This window comes from Oryx dammah, unplaced genomic scaffold (genome assembly GCF_014754425.2).
Source record: "Oryx dammah isolate SB20612 unplaced genomic scaffold, SCBI_Odam_1.1 HiC_scaffold_5, whole genome shotgun sequence".
NCBI lineage: Eukaryota > Metazoa > Chordata > Mammalia > Artiodactyla > Bovidae > Oryx > Oryx dammah.
Genome location: NW_024070189.1, coordinates 66,202,409 through 66,221,279, shown reverse-complemented (window position 1 = coordinate 66,221,279; position 18,871 = coordinate 66,202,409). Strand labels below are relative to the sequence as shown.

Sequence of the window (18,871 nt, the reverse complement as noted above, 5' to 3'; positions counted from 1 at the left end):
GCCTGGTCGACCGGGAGGGGGCGGTAATTACGCGGCCCCGGGGTCTCTCCCTCTCCACGCGCCTTTCATCCCGGCCACGCCCGACCAGAGCCCAGACGCTCATTACCGCCTCCCGCCCGGTCATTAGCCGGGGTCGGGGGAGGACCCGGCGTCCGGCGGGCCCGACCCAGCGGGGAGGCCTGGGGGTTCGGTGCGGGAGTGCAGCAGCCACGCCCCCGTCTCCGTGGCAAGGCAAGTGGGTGAGGTGCCCTGCCCCGAGGAAGCCGGGTGGTCTTCGCCGGGCGCCTGTGGAGGGGCGTTTTGTGAGTGCGCAGTAGACCTTCGGCCTAATCCCAGTCCCGCCGGGCAGGCGGCAAGCCGCGCATCTCGGCCACGAATAGCAGCTTCGGCCCCGCCCAAGGCTATTTTAATCCCTCTCTCCCCGACCACCCCAAGCGCTCGGGCGGAGGAGTGGGGTGGGGGGGCTGAGGGCGGGACGGGAACCCGCCCCCCAACGCCAGTGCTCGTGGCAGTCGGCTGGACCGCGAGGCGGGCCCGGGAGCCCCGGGCCAGGCTGACAGCGAGGCCGCAGCGCCGCCTTGTGTCCTCGGGGAGAACGTGGAGCAGGGCCGAGGCAGGGAGGAACGTGGTCCTAGCCCCCTGCGACCACCCTTCCCACCCCGCCGCTCACGGGGACAAGTAGTCCTTGTTACACACTGAGTCACGAGACACGCCGGCAACCAGGTACGGATACAGGTATCACACCTGAGACGCACGCACACACTTCCCACACTGTGCCCGGGGCAGGCGCACCTGAGGACAGGTATCCACAGGTATAGGTCCACACTGCGATGGGAACCCAGGACAGTCGTGGGTACTTACTCAGCCCTGTACCAAGCAACAGCCTCGTAGTAAGTACACGCTGAATAACTGCTGGTGGAAAAATGAATGAACCAAGGTACTTCATAAAACCAGGAGAAGGCAGATTAGGAACGACAGAAGAGTGGGGGCGGGGGGCAAAGAGTGATGAGGGTCCCCTGTGACTCCGGGGCCCCCGTCGCCTTGGCTGGGGCCAGGAGCCGCCGACCTGACTTTGCTGGAGGAGCAGATCAGAACGACGGTGGAGGTGGGGATTACTCTCCGGCTGGGCATGCCCGGCCCTCCGGCCCCACCTTGGGCGCGGCGGGAGGGGGAGCTGAGCGATGAGTCCCTCTGCTCCTTTTAATAACCTCCCTGCGTGAGTGGCTGACGCAGCAGCTCCTGCTGCTGCTGACAGTTGTATGGTGGGGGCTGTGGTGTGGGGGACGAGGTGCAGAGAGACGGCTGCCAGGAGTCATGAACTACTGCCTGAGCCTGGGAGGTGTCCCAGCGACCTTGTCACAGGAGACAGTGTCCATGCCCCCGGCCCTACTGTGTCAGCTAGACCCACCTGAGTGTGGGACCGAGTGTGGGGCTTGAGGAAGACTGGAGCTTGCCTGGTATGTGTGTGAGCTCTCTCTTCTCAGATTCCCTTTTTTTTTTTTTAACCTCAATTTGGGGCATATACATCATGAGAAACGCTGGACTGGAAGAAACACAAGCTGGAATCAAGATTGCCGGGAGAAATATCAATAACCTCAGATATGCAGATGACACCACCCTTATGGCAGAAAGTGAAGAGGAGCTAAAGAGCCTCTTGATGAAAGTGAAAGAGGAGAGCAGCTTACTCCTTGGAAGAAAAGTTATGACCAACCTAGATAGTATATTCAAAAGCAGAGACATTACTTTGCCGACTAAGGTCCGTCTAGTCAAGACTATGTTTTTTCCTGTGGTCATGTATGAATGTGAGAGTTGGACTGTGAAGAGGGCTGAGCGCCGAAGAATTGATGCTTTTGAACTGTGGTGTTGGAGAAGACTCTTGAGAGTCCCTTGGACTGCAAGGAGATCCAACCAGTCCATTCTGAAGGAGATCAGCCCTGGGATTTATTTGGAGGGAATGATGCTGGAGCTGAAACTCCAGTACTTTGGCCACCTCATGCAAAGAGTTGACTCATTGGAAAAGACTCTGATGCTGAGAGGGATTGGGGGGGCAGGAGGAGAAGGGGATGACCGAGGATGAGATGGCTGGATGGCATCACGGACTTGATGGACGTGAGTCTGAGTGAACTCCAGGAGATGGTGATGGACAGGGAGGCCTGGCATGCTGCGATTCATGGGGTCGCAAAGAGTCGGACACGACTGAGCGACTGAACTGAACTGAACTGCACTGGGATCCTAGTTCTCAGACCAAGCATTGAACCTGCACTCCTTGCATAAGAAGTGGGGAGTCCTAACCACTGGACCAGCAGGGAAGTCCCTCAAATCCTTCTAACTTTTAGCAGAATGTCTGCCTTTGAAGACCATCTGGAGCCCAGGAGTATTACCTTGGGCCTCTGGTCTGGGGAGGCAGGGGTCTGCACTAGCTTCTTGCACCCCATGGAAGGGTCCAGGGCCACAGAAGGTTGTGTGTGCCAAGGCCTGGGCAGGGGCAAAGGGGTGACCACAAGAAGAGAAACTGGGAACAGGCTTGGGGGTGAATATCTCTGCAATAGCAGAGGTCTCGCAACCCCCAGACAGGATAAAGATTCATGGGGAGGAACCAAGTGGCACGCCCCTGGCATGGGCAGTGAGTGGGTTCTAGGTGTGCAAAACAGTGTGCTTTGAGGAGAGGGGAGGGGACTAGAGCACACAGTGAAGTTGAGGGCTGAGCTGAATATTGGGGTGCAGTGGTGACTCCAGAGCTGAGCACAGAGCCCAGCTCTGTGGGTTTGAGAGCCCAAGTTAAGGTCAGCCTGCAATCTAGAGCTGGGATGCACAAAAATGTCTGGCCGGCTGACTGTGGGGTATGGGTGCCACCTACCAGACCTGGTGAAGTCAGGGTTGGGGTGGGAATTAGGTGTGGATGCAGTCTGGCATTTGTAAGGAAACAAAGTTGGGAAGCAGGAAGAATTGGGGTCGTGGAGAATACTGGGGTCCACATAAATGGAGCTGTCTCAGTGTTAGGGTTTGGGCGGGCTTTGGGGCTGACCACATTAAGTGGTGTATTCATGAGAGTTGAGGTTCTAGGAGTTCTGGGTTGTCCGTTAGGTTGGCAAGTTTATAAGGACTGATGCCGGGGTTCAGATTAAGGTGGGGTGTCTAGAGAACTGGATCTCGGCTGACTCTGGGGACCTAAGTGAGGTTGCGGAGAAGGCAATGGCACCCCACTCCAGTACTCTTGCCTGGAAAATCCATGGACGGCGGAGGCTGGTGGGCTGCCGTCTATGGGGTCGCATAGAGTCGGACACGACTGAAGCGACTTAGCAGTAGCAGCAGCAAGTGAGGTTGGTTAGTCGGTAATTGCTGGAGCACCGCAAAACTAGGGGTTTCAGCCACCCCCAGAAGGTTCCCAGGAAATGCTCTAGCAGCATCCGCCAGAGGCCCTTTGTTCTCGCCACAGGCCAGGGGGCGGGCATGCGGAAGTAGGTCCCCTCCGCCCCGCCGCGAGCCTGCCCCGCCCCCAACTCACGGGCTGGGGGCTGCGGACCAGCGCGTCTCTGTGCCCACCGCCCACGCGCGGGAAGGGGCGGGACCGCTACAGGCCCGGCCCCCCAATCATGAATATGAGGCACAGCCACGGTCTCCAGGGCCTGGGATTGGCCGGTGCAGTGCGGGGAGGAGAGCTCAGGGGCGGGGCCTAGGGGCGAAGTATATAAGGCCAGGCGCACAGCGCCCCCCTCCTCACTCGCGCGTTAGGAGGCTCGAGTCGTTTCGCTGTTCTGTCTTCCCGCCTGCGCCAGGGACCTGCCCAACTCAGTGGTGAGGGCCCTGGCGGCACCGGCTCCACGGGCCCGGGGCGGCGGGCGGCCTGCGGCTAGCTGGACGAGGCGGGGCGGCGGCGGCACGCCCTTGGGCGGAGGCGGTGCCAGGGCGGGCACCCCCTGGTGGGTGGAGGCGGGTGGAGTCTGCCCCGCCAGCGGCGAGGGGCAGCGTAGACCGGGTAGAGTCGTGGCCGGACGGCATTCCCTGTGGGCCAGGCCTGCCGCGAGCGTGACATCTCCGTAAAATGGCGGCCGCGAGCGGAGACAGTGCCTATCGAAATGGCGGGAGCGCCGATGCCCGGATGGAATGGCGCAGGACACGCGCGGGGGCGCATGCGCATGTTGGGCGTGGCCGGGCCAGGGCTCCTCCTCGCTTTCTTATTGGCGTTCTGCGAGGGCAGCACAGCCCCGGTGCTTCCCGCGGCTTGTTTGGGTCCTAGTTTCGCGGCTGCAGGTCGCCTTCTGGCCTGTTACTGGCCCCTCAGCGGAAGCCTGTGTCCCATAAAGGGTCAATCTAAGCACCGCCCCACAATCCCGCCCTGCGTTGGCATCCCAGCGCAGGCCCCCCGCGTCCCCTGCCACTCCCTGCACAGTACCCTCCAGTGGACCGAGCACTTTGCCATGATGGTCTGGTTAGGACTTAATCCTCCGATGTTTGCAAAGTGCGGAAGCCAGGGTGCACTCAGCCCATGGCAGTGGTGGTCGATGCCCTCTTTTAGGGTCCAATGTTAGACCTTTGAGGCTGTCAACCGGGCTGGAGTTTCGGGGCCCCATGGTCAAGTAGCACTGAGGAGCGCTGCAGAACCGCGGTGTGTACCCAGCTCTCGGAGCTCCCAAGTATTGACTGAGAGGGGTGGACTTGGCCCACGCACAGAGTAGAGACAAGGGGCCCGAAGTGATAAAGGAATTAAGGGCTTGTTTGAGATGAAGTACTGGGTGTGGGCTTGGGACGGTTAAAGGGCAGCAAAATAATTTCTCACGGTTTCCCCCGTGAGCATATGTTACTTGTATAAAGTAAAATAGGGAGGGGTGAGTTTGGAAGCCCCTGCAGGACCTCAGAGTATTTCAATGGTGTTTGCCTCAGGCCAGCATGGCATCAGATGAGGGCAAGCTTTTCGTCGGAGGGCTGAGTTTTGACACCAATGAGCAGTCACTGGAGCAGGTCTTCTCAAAGTATGGACAGATATCTGAAGGTGAGACTGGTGCCAGAGGAGGTGGCTAAGCAGGGCTGCATACAGGGAGGGCGGGGTCCTGACCTTAGACCTCTCTACTGCACAGTGGTGGTCGTGAAAGACAGGGAGACCCAGCGATCCAGGGGCTTTGGGTTTGTCACCTTTGAAAACATCGACGATGCCAAGGACGCCATGATGGCTATGAATGGGAAGGTGAGGGGTGGCCACTTTGGGGTCCGGAGGGTCTGGGCTGCAGACCTAGGGTGGGAGGTGCAGAAACTTACTGTGTTCACTCTTGGTCTCCAGTCTGTGGATGGGCGGCAGATCCGGGTGGACCAGGCAGGCAAGTCATCTGATAACCGATCCCGTGGATACCGAGGTGGTTCTGCTGGAGGCCGGGGCTTCTTCCGTGGGGGCCGGGGCCGGGGCCGTGGTTTCTCCAGAGGTGAGTGCCACCTGCGGGGATGAGGTGGGGGGCATTGCTGCAGGAGCTCACACTTTTCCTCCTGTGCCCTCTGTAGGAGGTGGGGACCGCGGCTATGGGGGGAGCAGGTTCGAGTCCAGGAGTGGGGGCTATGGAGGCTCCAGAGACTACTACAGCAGGTGGGGGCATCGGTCCTGCAGAGGGTGCGGGCTGGTGGAAACCCCCTGAGGTGCCCTTCATGCCCATCTATGTCCTTCCTGCAGCCGGAGTCAGGGTGGCGGGTACGACCGGAGCTCTGGCGGGTCCTACAGAGATAGCTATGACAGTTATGGTAAGTGGTGCTCCAAGGGCTGGTGGTGGGAGTTCAGTGCGCCTTGGTGCGCTCTGCCATCCTCGATCAGAGCTGGTTATTCTGCTGACCCTATAAGGGACAAGACTGCCCTCTCGGGTCTCGGTGCCAGCGGCCACTTCTGACCAAGGAGAAAAGGGAGATCCAGGGCCTCCGAGCAGAGTGGGCAGGCAGCGTCCGTGCGTGTGGGCCACCGCCACCCTCGGCTGTGGGGGGGTTGGTTGCTCCTGAGGCTGCAGGGCTGGGCCCCCAGGGCCGGGCCAGGCGTGGACTGCTGCCTCTTGCCGTCTGCTTCCGCGCCTTTACACTGTGCCTGCTTCTTGTCCTCAGCTACACACAACGAGTAAAAATCCTTCCTGCTCGAGATCGTCCTTCCAATGGCTGTGTGTTTAAGGATTTGGGGAGCGCCGCTGCATCGTTAGTGTGTAGTGACCACGCCTCCTTGTGTCCACTTCTGTAGTCTTGTTGGTTCTGATCTTGTCAAACACAGCCTGACTGCTTCTGACCCCCAGATGGCCTCACTGCTGCCCTTTGCTTTTTAAGGAAGTGCATTATTCTGTTTTTAAGGGTTTTTAAATCGTTTTGAAATGCACTTCCGGTTTTACTTTTAACCTTTTTACCACTAGCCAAGAGATTTTTTAGAAAATAACTGGGGGTTGTGAGGGTTTTGTTTTTGTTTTTGGTTGTGTTGCTATTTTCGTTTCTTTTCAGCGGGGTAAACCCCGTGAGGTTGCTCTTTTTTTGAGGTTGAACGATCGAACTCTGGATCGCTCTCTTTGTCGGAAGCTGAGCAAGCTGTGGCTTTTTTCCAACTTGGTGTAACATTTCTGAGTGTAGCGTGGTCAGACTGTGCAGGAGGCAGTGGAGGTGCCCGGGCTGCCCACCTGTCCTGGGCGACCCACAGTCCCCAAGAGGTTCTTGACAATGTGTGTTTATATTGTCCTTTTTTACCGGAAGTCATACACATATGCCATCACTGTTGTATTTGAAGTGGTTGAGGAATCCTTGTATGCCGTTTTCTTTGGCTTCACGAAGCTGATTAAAAGACTGTCTGAATGAACCTCGCTTTGAGCATCTCCCTTTGATCGCACCACACTCGTCCTGCTGCCAGCTTGAGGCAGGCAGAGTAGAGCAGAGCTGGCAGCTAGAGGACTAGGGCTGCCATCCTGCCTACAGCTCCCAGAGCTAGAGGAGGAAGGTAGAGCCAGTGATGCTGGCTGGGCCCCTGTGACCACTGACTGCCCCCACTCAGGCAAGCAGGTGGGTGACGGGAGTGGGCTCTTGGACTGCAGGGCAGCCCCGGGATTCTTCTGGCCATGGCAGCTGGAGGGCTCGATGGGCGGGCAGCCTAGCAGGGACAGTGGACATGGGGGCGCCCAACGCTGACCCTGAGCCCCTTAATCTAGAATCAGGCCAGAGAGCGAGCGGATGCAGACAGTGTCCCTGGGTGACCACAGACTGACTGGCTCATTAGCTAGCTCTCCTGTTGCTTTACAAGTTCTGAGCATTCTCTGCTAGCCTATGGAAGCTGCAGCCCCTCGGAGGACAGAAGTGTTGTGCGCCCAACAGAACCCTCTGAGACGCAAGCCGCTCCCTGGGCTAGCTCATATGTGGAGATAGTCCTGTCACCGAGGTAACTCCTTTTGCTCGTCCGCATTCCTCTTCTCTCGGGCGCTCATATGAAAGTAAAGCCATATTACTCGGGGAATGTTCCTTTGACTTTTTTGCTTTTCTATTTTTTTTTCCCTTTTTTTTTTTTTTTAAATAAAAACAAGGTGGAACCAAAGGTAGGCCCCTGCCATTTGCCCTTCCCCACCTGCAGCCAGGTGAGCAGCCTGGGCAGTTGAGCTTAACCAGTAGGTTCCACTGGCTAGTAGGATTGGAGACCACCAAACGCCCTGCCTTTTGGAATTTTTTGTTCATCAATTGACTGTCTTTTCTAGACCTCTTTAAGTCGCATTCCTAACTAGTTCTCTATGGTGTCTGCTGTTGCCATGACATTTTTCCGAGAGCTTGTGCCGTTTTCTAAGCAGCTCCGTCCCAAGTGGGTGGCTGGCTCTGCTTAAGAGTGGAAGGTAGCCTGGCCCATCTGAAAGGCTCAGGCCTGCCCATGGCGGGGCCTCAGGTTGGCCCCGATGACTAGCTTGAGACCCTCCCAGGAGCTGTGGATTGTTCTGGGGGAGGCAGGGAGGGGAGCTCAGCTCTGCCAGGGGGTAAGGGCTAACACTCGTTTGCTTTGGCAGGTTGAATGGAAGTCAGTGTGACCTGGAGGAAGTGTGGCCTGAGAACAGTGTTGACCTGGGGTCCCTGTCCCAGGAGGGACTCTACCCAGGATCGAGCCAGAGGCACGGATGCCTGCCCTCGCAGCCCGTCGCCTGTAAGTGCTTCCTGGGGCGGGAGGCATGTGGCCCTTTGGCCCAGGCCCTTGCAGTGGGTTCTCCCCTCCTGGCAGTGTGATCCATTGGGGACAGCATCTTCGCCTCCTGCCGGAGTAGCCCTTGTGCTCCCCCCAATCCCTTCCTGTCTTTCCAGCAGATGTTTTACTGACAAGGTTGGGGCACAGGGTTCAAGGTGTTCCAGGAGGACAGGCCTGTGGCACGGCGGTGTGTCCTCACCGGCGATGTGACAAGAAAGCGTGGAAGTCACATTTGAATAAAGGGATGGTGTGTCCACCCACAAATCTTGAGTCTCGTTTGGGGCGTGGTGTGGAGGGCGGACACTGATCCTGCATGGGGTGGTCCAGATGGAAGGGGCATGGTGGAGAGTCCACTGGACAAAACCTTTTTCGGCCTCCCTTGTGGGCATGAGCTGGAATCAAACCAGGAAGACCAGCTTGGCAGCTCATTGCCTTTTGGGGCAGTTCCCCTGGGACTGTTCTCTCAGGGTCTGAGGGGGTGTGGCCAGCCTGAGCAGAAGAGAAGGTAGTCCCTTGGGCCCCCTATCCCAGGGGGACAGGCATCTCTTCCAGAGCCCAGGCTGAGGTCTTGGCAGTGACCCTGGGCATTTTCATCTTTGCAGCCCATGAGGCTGGCCTTGCTCCCAAGCTGCTTGCTTTCTGCCCCGGTCTTGGGGTGCAGAACCTTAGGGTTGAGCCCTGGTTCCACTGCCTCGGGTTCTGGGCTGGTTATGTCAACTCCGAGCAGGGTGTGGGCCTGTAAGGTCCAGGTCACTGGCTTAACCCCCGCCTCTCCCACGGGATGTGTTTGGTTTCTTCTGGTCCCCCCGCCCCCAAAGGCAGGATGTGCAGGTTTGGGGCCTGAATGTCTCCTCCACGGGAGGATCAGGCCCAGTGTGCTACAGTGCAGGTATCACCGTAGCCCAGGGCGAGTTGGGTGGGGAAGCAAGTGTTCCCAGGGCCCAGGTGGGAGGGAGGCCCGCCAGGTTCGGTCGCATCTGCCTTCGCATCAAAGTCCCTGACACTGGTGGGTGTTCCCGATAACCCGCCCCCGGCGTGACGGGCGGAGCTGCCGCGGTGCTCACGCTGCTGTCGGGGGACAGGACTGAGGCTCAGCCCTCGGGGGCAGGCTGAGCGAGGAGCCGGCGGGCTCGGGACGCGGGGAAACTTAGGGGCCCGGGTGAAGTGAGGTGAACGGCCGGGGGCGTGGCTAGGCGTTTCCGGCTACGAGGCCAGCCCCTGAATCCCATTGGCTGACACTGCCCCGCGCCATTGAATGACAGTCCCTAAAAGGGGGCGGGGCGCAACTAGCGTTTCCGCCGGGCCATGGGGCCGCGCTTGCTGCCGCGGCGGCTCCTGCTGCTGTCGGCGCTCTTGCTGCCGCCGCTGCTGTACGGAGCCGAAGACACGCCCCCGTCTCCACAAGCCACGCTGTCGCTGTCGCCGCCGCCGCCTGTCGTGACGAACGGGAGCCAGCCGGGTGCACCGCACAACACCACACACCCGGGGCCACTGGGCTCGCCGGGCTCGCCGCTGCTGCGCTCGTTCTACGTGGTCACGGGCCTCATCATCCTAGCCGCGCTCTACTTCCTCATCCGGGCATTCAGGTGCGTCAGGCGCACCCCGCCGCCGCCTGGGCGCAGCCAATCCTCGCGCGCCTCGCGCCCCACGTGCTTTGGCGGCTGAAGCCCAGTGCTCCAGCGTCACGTGGGTGGGTGCGGTAAGAAAGTCACGTGATGCGCTATTTTTCTGAAGTTTGCGTGGTAGTTAGTTTTCCAGAGGGAGCCGCGGAGGCGGGAGGTTGTGGGTTGCGTAGGGCACCGGGAGTCTCCGGAACCCTATGCGGCTCCGCCAGCCTGGCGACGAGCGTCGCGGCCACCAGTCCAATTTGCGTCTGCGAGCCGGGGCTGGCCGCATCGTTCGCTGTGGTTGACGCTCACAGCCCGGCAGACGCTCCGGTGCCAGACCGGAGCCTGCTTCAGTCCAGGGCTGGCCATGCTCCCCCAAGAGTTGAGGACCCTCTTTTCCCGCCTGCAATACGGGAGGCCTGGGTTCGATCCCCGGGTTGGGAAGATCCCCTGGAGAAGGGAAAGGCAACCCACTACAGTATTCTTGCCTGGAGAATCCCTTGGACAGAGGAGCCTGGCAGGTTACAGTCCATGGGGTCGCAAAGAGTCAGACACAACTGAAACGACTTCACTTTCTTTCACTTTGGTTTTCCCGAGGCATACCCCCTGCCTGGTGCAGGCCCTTTGCCCCCTCCTCGGGCCCCTGATCTTCGCATTTGGCGTCCTCTCTGGTGTTGATCTAAGCACAGCTGGGGTTGATCTCCAGAGAGCCTGTGTCCCACAGAGCTGACCATGTTCAGGCGCTCTCAACGGGCATTTTCTGTCTTCCTCGAACACTGCTGTGGGTGCACAATGCTTGTCTCCATGTCAGTCAGTGCATGCTGTATCCATCGTAGAGGCCTCATAGAGACCTCGCGGTTTCCCTGGTGGTGGTCAGGAGCCAGAGCTTCTGTCTGAGACAGCTCTCCACTTGATGTTTCTGGCAAACCCTAATACTTTCTCTCAGACTCAGTCTTCTTATTTGTATAGTAGGATAACAACATCCACACGCCCGCCCACCCCAAGGGTCCTAGCTCTGGGGCCTCCCAAAGGAGATGTCCACCTTTTGTTATTGACATAAGAGCAATTGTTGATCGTTGTGACCATTGTGAGAAGAAATGCAATTAGGCCAGGAAAGTACACTGCAAGGCTTTGGGAATCATGTAGAGGAGGATTATGGGAAAAGGTGGGAAGCTGGACAGGGGGTTAGCAGCTTCACAGAGAGGTGGTGAGAGAGTCACTGAGTGAGCCTGGGCCTGCTTTCAGATTGAAAAAGCCACAGCGGAGGAGATACGGGCTCCTGGCCAACACCGAGGACCCCACCGAGATGACCTCGATGGACAGTGACGAGGAGACAGTCTTTGAGACAAGGAACCTGAGATGGTAGGGTAGCACTCTACACACTTTCAGGGGCTCCTTGGGTGGGTGGGGGGTGGGATAAGCAGGAAGAGAGTCAGGTGGACCACCTGTGCCTGTGCTCAGCGTAGTCAGTACCCAGCAGCAGGGGTGGGCCTGGAGTGAGCACTGCTTTGCCGTCACAGGCTGCGTGGCCTCATCTGAGGTCCCTGTCTCACCGTTTCAGTTTCCCATTTCTATAACATGGGAACCAGCTGCATGGCTGGAGTAGGTGAGCACTTCCTCTGCGCCTGACGGTGAAGGCCAAAATCAGTGTCAGAGTTGGAGGATGCCTGCCAGGTGCTACCAAAGCTGGAGAATGGGTCTGAGACTGCCTCTCCACCGCCCAGCCCTAAGAAGAGTGTCCCAGGCACAGGGAGCAGCAGAGACAGAGAGAGGGCTGACAACTGAGGTGACCCAGGGGCTCTGGGCTCAGGGCCAGCGACTGCCTGAGCGGGATTGATGGCCCCTTTAATCCCAGCATGTTGTGGGCTCAGGCCCGGAAGCTTGGAGACTGTAGGACAATTCTGACTTTCCCGCCCCCCTCGCACCCACAGAGGGAGGCGTGGGTATGGTCCGTGAATCCCTCTGGTGTCTGCATTTCCTGGCTAGGGGACCTACCCCTTTGCCCCCAGGTCGGGAGGTGGCAAGGCCTGCAGGCTGGGGGCGGGGGCTGGTATGTTAGAGGGCTCAGCACTCAGCCTCAAACACAGCTGGGTGGGGGCAGAGCGGGGTGGGCTCACCCACATTTCTCACCACCTTCTACTCCTCCTTTTCAGATGTTTGGTTCAGGAAGGCAGCATTTCCAGTGGCCCTGGGGGAAGGACAAAAGTCAGGGGCCCTCCCAGTGCTTGGAACACCCCGCCTGGACCAGACAGCATGTGTGGGGCCCTCCCGGCCCACTGGAAGCCAATTCAGCCCTCCCTGCAGACAGGACTGCCCAGGTTACCGGGTGGAAGCCAGAGGGGCAGCACTACACAGGACTCTGAGGCCCCTGACCATGATGTGACTTATACCAGTCACCCTCCCTGCTGGGAATGTGGCAGCCCCAGGCTGAGGCCTGGAAGGCGGGCAGGCTGGGTGTCCTGTCTGGGGGCACCGTTTCTCTGGGGTGGGGACAATAAAGGCAGCAGTGCTTTTGTAGCCGGTACCCAACTCCACAGCAGGCCAGACCCAGCGCCCTGGCTCACAGGTGGGGCAGGGGGCAGCAGATCTGGGTCCATGTCAGCCTCAGTTTTCCCACCTGTGACCATCTGGATCATCCCTAACTATTCAGAGGGTCCCATGGGGAATCCCACAAAAGAGAGGTAGAGATGCAGGAGACCTGCCCCCACCTGCCTGGAAGAAGACCCTGCCACTAGTTACCTCTAGGCTTAGTAAAGGAGAACTCCTGTTCTTCCACCAAACTGCTTAAGGGCTCCCCTTCCAGGCCAACTTCAGCCCGGGGCCCCTCAAGGGCAGTGTCCTCTGCCTCACCACACACTACTACTCCAGGGTCGTTTCTCACAGAGCCCCAGGCTGCAGCATCCGGGTCTGGAGCCAGCCAAGGCTCCCCGTGCTCACCCTGTCTCTCTCCTTTCAGCCTCCAGTGAAATCACTGGTGAACCTGATCCCCCATCCCAGGCAATCTGTGCTGGCACTCAGGCCTCCGTCCTGGCCTCCCAAGTCCCTCGGGGACACCTGAATTCCACAGTGTGTGGCTCAGTGCCCATCCTGGCCACCTCAGTCCCATATTTGGAACTTGAACCCCTTTCAGGCATCTGAGTCCCATCAGGGCAACTGATCCCCATTCTGGGCCCCTGAACCCCTTAGGGGTACCTCAGTCCCATCCTGATCATCTCGGATTCATCCTGGCACCTGACTCCATAGGGGTGTTTCAGTCCCTATCTTGACCATCGGAGGCCCATACTAGTCACCTGAGTCCCACTGTGGTACCTTGGTTCCCATCTCTTGTGATGGGCTTGATGAATTCCTCTGTGGGCCTTGTTTCTAGGCAGAGTCTGGCTCTGGCCCATTCCCCCCTGCACCCTATAAATTTGGTTGTGGAAAGTAGGACCAGTGTGGCTGGCCTGTAGCTCTGTGCCCAGCCGGAGGTTACCCTCAAGCCACTGGCTGAAAGCATGGAGGCCATGTTAGAAGGAGCTGTCATCAGAGGGAGCTGCCACCAGGTGGCAGCCTTGTGCTGCACAGTCTACCCAGGTGTGGCCTGAGCCAAACTTTTTACAGGTAGGGAAATAGGTTCGGCTGGGACCCTGTTTCTCACACCTCAACTCCACCTTGTTGCCGTGTCCACCATGGGATGGTCTGAGCATGCTGCCCACTCAAGCCTCGTCAGTCCCTCTGGCCAGTCTCCCTCAGACCTGCTGACCCTTCCCACCCAGTCTGAGCCTGGGTTCCTGAAGAAACACCATCTCTGTCACAGTCAGCTGGTCCCCCCTCCCTCCAGCCGGGGTCCTTTGCCTTGGCCCTCAGTTGACTTCCTTCTCTGTTGGCAGTATCTCCCATCATGCCCCAAGGCTGTTCACAATTCCTTTTCCCCTTCTGATGCACTACTGCCACCTCCAGGAGGTCTTCCCAGACTGCCCACTACCATTCTTTGGGAGAGCCCTGTACAGAGTTGCCAGCAGGTCCCCAGTAGCCAGGGAAGGTTGAGGAACTGAGGCCACAGTCCCAGGGAGGCACTGAGATGACATCCCCCAACCCAACCCCCCTGCTCTCTCCCCATCTGTTCCCCCTGTGGGTCTTTCCACGCATCTCTGCTTTTTTGTCTCTGTGTCTCTATTTGATTCTGAAGCCTTGCTCACCTCCCTATTGGTGACTCTCACCATCTGCACTGCCTCTCCCTCGGCCCCCCTCCGTTTCCGTCTGTCCCTCTCTGTCACTCGGGCTCTCTCTCTGCCTGGCTCACTGGGACACGCTTTTAACAGGCACGCAGACACCGTCCATGCCCCCCCCACCACCACCCTGTGATCTGCGCCCCTTTCCCACAGCTCTGAGCGATTTCTCCAGCTTCAAAAGGCACATTAATTACTCTAATGAGGTCAGGAGAGACCCCACGCTCTGCCATCCGGAGCTGGGAACACACCACGTGCCCCCCCATCCGCTTGCCTCCTGCCCGCTCCCCTCGGGTGAGAAGGGGAGCCCCGCCCGCTACCCGGCCCCTGCGCCTGTCAGCGCTGTCAGCGCGTGCACCCGCGCCCCCCGCATTAGTGTCGAGTAATTGGCAGCCCCCGCCAAGGTTAATGTACTATTAACAGGAAGTTCTCGGCAGCTAAAAGCCGGCAGAGGGGCCTGTCAGCGCGAGATGAAAGGCCCTGGGGCCGGGCTGGCTGGAGGGACGTGTATGCGTGCGTGTACGTGTGCATGCCAGATAGGGAGGCCTTCCAGCACCTTCCTCCACCTTGCGCACTCACGCACAGGCATAGGCATGACACTGCCACGAGGACACGCAACATGGCAGCCACGCATGCGGGATGCACACAAGGACACAAGCCCACACTCGTGCATGAGTGTCGCCCTCGAGGCCCCTCCCACCATGTCCATCCCCTCCTCTCGCCACCCGGGGAGTGCCCACTGTCACGCCGCAAGCCAGCCCCTCGGCCCGTTGGGGCCACGTGGGAGTCTCTGGCTTTTGGGTGGCTCGCTGTGCGCAAGACACCCCGCCCCCAACTTCCTATCCCAATCTGGGGAATGGGGCCAGGTGGGGGCGGGGAAGGCTGGACACCTTGGGCTCAGAAAGTGGGTAGCCAGTGGTCAAGGCCAGGCATCTTCCCTGGAGAGCAGGCTCCTCTGCTGGCTCTGATGTGGGCCTCCCTCCGATGTGGCCCCAGCACCCAACAGGGCCACCTCCTGCTCACCTGGGGTCAGCAGGCAAGGGGGTTGTGCCCTCTGGAGGTTCTGGGACCTCTCCCCTGATCCCCCATTCTTCCAGTGGGACTCAGGGTCTTGTATCTCCTGCTCTCTGGGCTGTCTGAACTGCTACCTCCCTCCTCCTGGCGGCCCTTCATGTCCAGGCGCCCACCGAGGCGTGGCTCCATCTACAGCTGTGTCGCCCTGTGGGCCATGTTTAGAGGTACCTTCGCTGAAAGTAAGTGATGTCTAAAGCCCTGCTCCTTATCCTGCTGTCACAGGTTCTGTGCCCAGTACCCACATGGAGCTGCTGGTGGTGCCTGTGTTGGACCCAGCAGATCTGAAACTTGGCCATCCTTGTGGGAAGTTCTTTTGGACAGCAATAGTCTAGTCCCCAGACTGGCAGGTGGTCCTGGGAGGAGGGGTCTGTGTCCTGGGCTATGTGACTGGGACGGTTGACCGGGGGTAGGGAGGAGGTGGGGAGGGGGGAGGAGGAGGGAGGGACATTGCAGGGGAAGTGCCTGGTTGTGGGGGTTAAAGGGATGTTAGATGTGGGCTGAGGTTTCAGGGCCTGACTGGACACTGGACACAAGGGTGGGAATTTTAATTGATCAGCAAGAGAAAGGGACAGGTGTGTTTGTTTATTCTTAGTAACAGCCTGGGGAGCTCTCCTTGAGACCTCTCCCACATGCCAGCAGATGCCTGCTTCCCACTGCCGGTGGGGACACACACTACACCCCGCTCTGACCTGGGTCTGTGGAGCCATAGACCTGCCAACGCCCCCACCCTCCCAGCAACCCCTTCCTGCCTCCTGAAAAACTCGAGCCAAAGCAGGTGATGTATTTGGTCCACTTTTTTCTGTAATGGGAAATTCTTCCCCCCATATTTTTAGCTTTCTCCAAGGCACTGCGGCCTTTGAAGGTTGAGGGTGCCCTAGACACTGATCCCCAGCCCTGGCAATTCTGCCGATGGGCTGGAGTGCCACAGGTCATGGGTGCTAGGTGGTGGGCACTGGACTTGGGATCAGTAGGCAGATGATGGGGGGTGGGTGATGCGCTGGGGGTGGTAGGCAGTGGGTGGGCAGGGGTGGGTGCTGGGTCAGGCTAGTGGGTGCTGGGCTGGGAACAGTGGGTAGTGGGTGATTGGTCACAGTTGTTAGGCAGTAGGCAGTGGGTGGTGGACCAGAGCTGATAGGCACAGGCTAGGGGCAGGTCTGGGCCTGGGTTAGTTGAGACCCTCCCAGAGTCTGAGGCAGACCTTCAAGCCTAGGAGAGCAGACCACTGAACAGGGACAGACCCCCATAAAAGACCCTGTCCTGGGTCTGAAGCTGAGGCCAACAGTCAGCTCTCAGTGACCCCTGTCCCTGAGTGAGCCTGACCTCTGACCCTTGATTCCATGACCCCTGACCTCAGCTGACCTCCTGATGGCTGGTCTGGAGGCCAGGATGGCCACGCACTCTGGAAGGGGACAGAGCCTCCTGGGCACCCACAGCGGTCCCCACCAGGCAGGGGTCCCCAAGGGGCAGCTGTGCCTGCAGCCCTGTCCCCACCTCGCCTGGGGCCAGGCCGTGGAGCTGCCCTGCCCTCCCCTCCCCGGGCCCCCTCCTCTGGGAGCGGCCAGCGGGCGCAGGGAGGTTGAATGGGGGACATGCGCTTTGTTCCTGTCCCCGCTCGGGCTCTGACCTTGAGAGAGAGATGAGAACAGAAGGAAAACGGAGCTTCTGCTCAAATCCTCTCAGCAGCGGCAGCGGCGGCGGCGGCGGCTCCCGCCTCGGTGGCCCCTGCATGCAAATGAGTCGACCCATCCCAGCCTCAGCCACGGCATCCCCTTGCCCTCTGTGCCTTTCCAACACCCCCACCTCTGCAGGTCCAAGTCCTGCTGGGTGTGACAGAGGAGACCACCCATCCATGAGGTCTCATGACATGGGAGGGGGCTCTTGTCCCAGGGCACTGAGAGCTTCCAGGCAGTCCCCTGTGGCAGCCAGGCCTGCCCCCCCCTGGGTTCATGGCCCCTGTCCCTGGGCTTGGGCCCCAGGCCTCCCTGAGTGGCCACCCCATCACTCCCCAGAGAGCCAGACCAGCCAGCCTGGGTCAAGCCTGGCCTATGTGGCTGGAGCCCCAGACTCAGGCTCCAGTGGTCAGACGGACTGTTTGGAGGCCTTGCCAGGTGAGCCTGGGCCAGTTCTGGTCCTCTTTCAGCCTCTGGGCCTGCCCTGGCCATCGCCGGGGATGGGAGGTGGGGGCATGTTCCTACCTTCCTGTATGGAGCCCTCTAGGCCAGGCCTGGGACTTGACTCCGGCAGCTACAGTCAATGGACAAGTTCCAGAAGCCAGAACAGCCCAAACAGATGGGCAGAGTTCCCTGGAAGGCAGAGGACAGACAATCTTGCAGGCGGGGTTGGGGGTGAGGAGGGCTGAAACACGGGGAGGACAGGCCTTGAAGGAAGAACTGAAATTTAACAGGAGGAAAGGGGAAGGCCTCCCAGGGAGCGGCCTGAGCAAAGAGGGGTAAGTTCCGGAGGAGAATGCTCAGGAACACCTGGCACGTGCCCACAGCACATCCGAAATGCATTTACGCTCCCCACCTGGCTGTGGTGAAGCTCTGTCTGCTTGAGTGAGTTTTCTGCAAGGAGTTCTGATAATCCCTCACGCATGACCTTTCAGCTCTAGGCTTCCAGACTGCGCCAGGCCAGGCCTAGAAGAGAGAAACAAGTCCAGAGAGGTAGAACCTGGCAGGGCACTGCTGACACTTTCCAGCCAGCACTTGGTTGACAGTGTACCTTCACAAACTCAGAGTCTGGTGAGGGAGAATAAGAGCAGAAATGAACAGGACCCCAGTTCCTGGCCCACAGTCAGCTTCCTCGCAACCAACTTGTTCCCCACACCCAGGAGTGGTCACTTTGAGTGCCCCAAACGGGTCAAGCACTCTAGCCCTCTGCTCCACCCTCTTGCCAGACACCCTTCCTGCCCTTTGCCCTGGTCGGACTCCCTGTCCTCCCACCTCCTGCTGGCCTGGACCCCAGTCTGGGCTGCTGGGTGTACTGGGCACCTGCTATCCCTGGTACCCTTCGTGGCTGAGGTCAGCATTTCTGTTTCCTTTCCTAGATGAGAAGACAGACTCCGTGAGAACTGACCACCCCGGTGAGGGGGGTGGGTCCTGGGGGACCTGCAGGGAGGCAGCAGCAGCCGCTGACTTCCCATTTTGGGCAGTGAGACTGCAAAACCCTTCACCAGGCTGGACAGGGTGGCTCGGTGTTGGGGGAGCCTGGGTTAGGATTCTGGGGTCCGGGTTTGAGTGTGGGAGGGCACAGGGCGGTGAGCCATTTCTGGATCTCCTGTTGCCTTTGCCGGGTTAACTCTGCAGACCAGATTGCTGGCTTGAATGAAGGTGGTGGAGAACAACTCGGCGACCCTGGATCCGGCCCCCATGATGACGAAGGTGCATTCAGGGCCCCACAGAGTTGGGGGGACAGGCGGCAGGACCTGGGGCAGAGGGTGCAAGCAGCCCGACAGGGGAGGCCTCCCGGACGGTCTGGGCGGGGCAGGGAGATGGGGAGGTCGGGGCGCGGTTGGGGCTGCAGCCCCCCGCCCAACCCCCGCGTGGCCGGGGCACGGCAGGAGGGGGCGCCCGCGGCCCTCCCGGCGTTCGGGCGGGACAAAGGCCGGAGCCCCGGCCCCTCCCCGGCGGGTGCGGTGATGACGGCCCGCGCTCTTAGTGTCCGCGCGGCCGGGCCGGCGCCCGGGGCGACCCCGGCGCCCCGCCCGCCGCCGCCTGACTTCTCGGCGCCCGAGGTCGCGCGCGCTCAGGCGGGGGCGGCCGGGGATCTCCAAGCGCCGGCGCGCCCTCCTCCCGCCCGCCCCGCGCCCGCCCGCTCGGCGGCGG

At 59.9% G+C, this 18,871-nt stretch overlaps 2 protein-coding genes across 11 annotated transcripts; both read left to right on the top strand.

Annotated features, from left to right (window-relative positions):
- The first annotated feature begins 3,628 nt into the window (after positions 1-3,628).
- LOC120863705 (cold inducible RNA binding protein) lies at positions 3,629-9,177 on the top strand. Of its 10 annotated transcripts, none has more exons than XR_005721065.1 (9): positions 3,629-3,795; positions 4,882-4,990; positions 5,076-5,182; positions 5,276-5,414; positions 5,491-5,572; positions 5,657-5,724; positions 7,241-7,375; positions 7,986-8,119; positions 8,275-8,416. XR_005721065.1 is itself a non-coding variant. In XM_040240200.1 (9 exons), exons 2-9 carry the CDS (start codon positions 4,888-4,890, stop codon positions 8,463-8,465), a joined length of 936 nt encoding a protein of 311 aa, XP_040096134.1. In that variant the 5' UTR covers positions 3,629-3,795; positions 4,882-4,887; the 3' UTR covers positions 8,466-8,480. The 10 variants fall into 10 exon arrangements, 4 of the variants coding, with proteins under 4 accessions (XP_040096134.1, XP_040096133.1, XP_040096137.1 ...); XR_005721063.1 differs by having other exon boundaries at positions 7,149-7,375; positions 8,278-8,416; XM_040240200.1 differs by having other exon boundaries at positions 7,261-7,375; positions 8,278-8,480.
- Positions 9,178-9,331: 154 nt separating this feature from the next.
- Positions 9,332-12,289, top strand: FAM174C (family with sequence similarity 174 member C). Its single transcript, XM_040240204.1, has 3 exons — positions 9,332-9,744; positions 11,011-11,127; positions 11,919-12,289. Coding segments are annotated over exons 1-3 (399 nt in total). The 5' UTR covers positions 9,332-9,463; the 3' UTR covers positions 11,920-12,289.
- Positions 12,290-18,871: the final 6,582 nt, after the last annotated feature.

Excerpts from the sequence above, each read along its gene's own strand:
- FAM174C (XM_040240204.1), top strand. The coding sequence starts at position 9,464 with ATGGGGCCGCGCTTGCTGCCGCGGCGGCTCCTGCTGCTGTCGGCGCTC. Across the intron at positions 9,745-11,010 it reads TTCCTCATCCGGGCATTCAG|ATTGAAAAAGCCACAGCGGA; the intron begins GTGCGTCAGGCG and ends GCCTGCTTTCAG.
- LOC120863705 (XM_040240199.1), top strand. The coding sequence starts at position 4,888 with ATGGCATCAGATGAGGGCAAGCTTTTCGTCGGAGGGCTGAGTTTTGAC. Across the intron at positions 5,183-5,275 it reads TGATGGCTATGAATGGGAAG|TCTGTGGATGGGCGGCAGAT; the intron begins GTGAGGGGTGGC and ends CTTGGTCTCCAG. Across the intron at positions 5,573-5,656 it reads TCCAGAGACTACTACAGCAG|CCGGAGTCAGGGTGGCGGGT; the intron begins GTGGGGGCATCG and ends TCCTTCCTGCAG.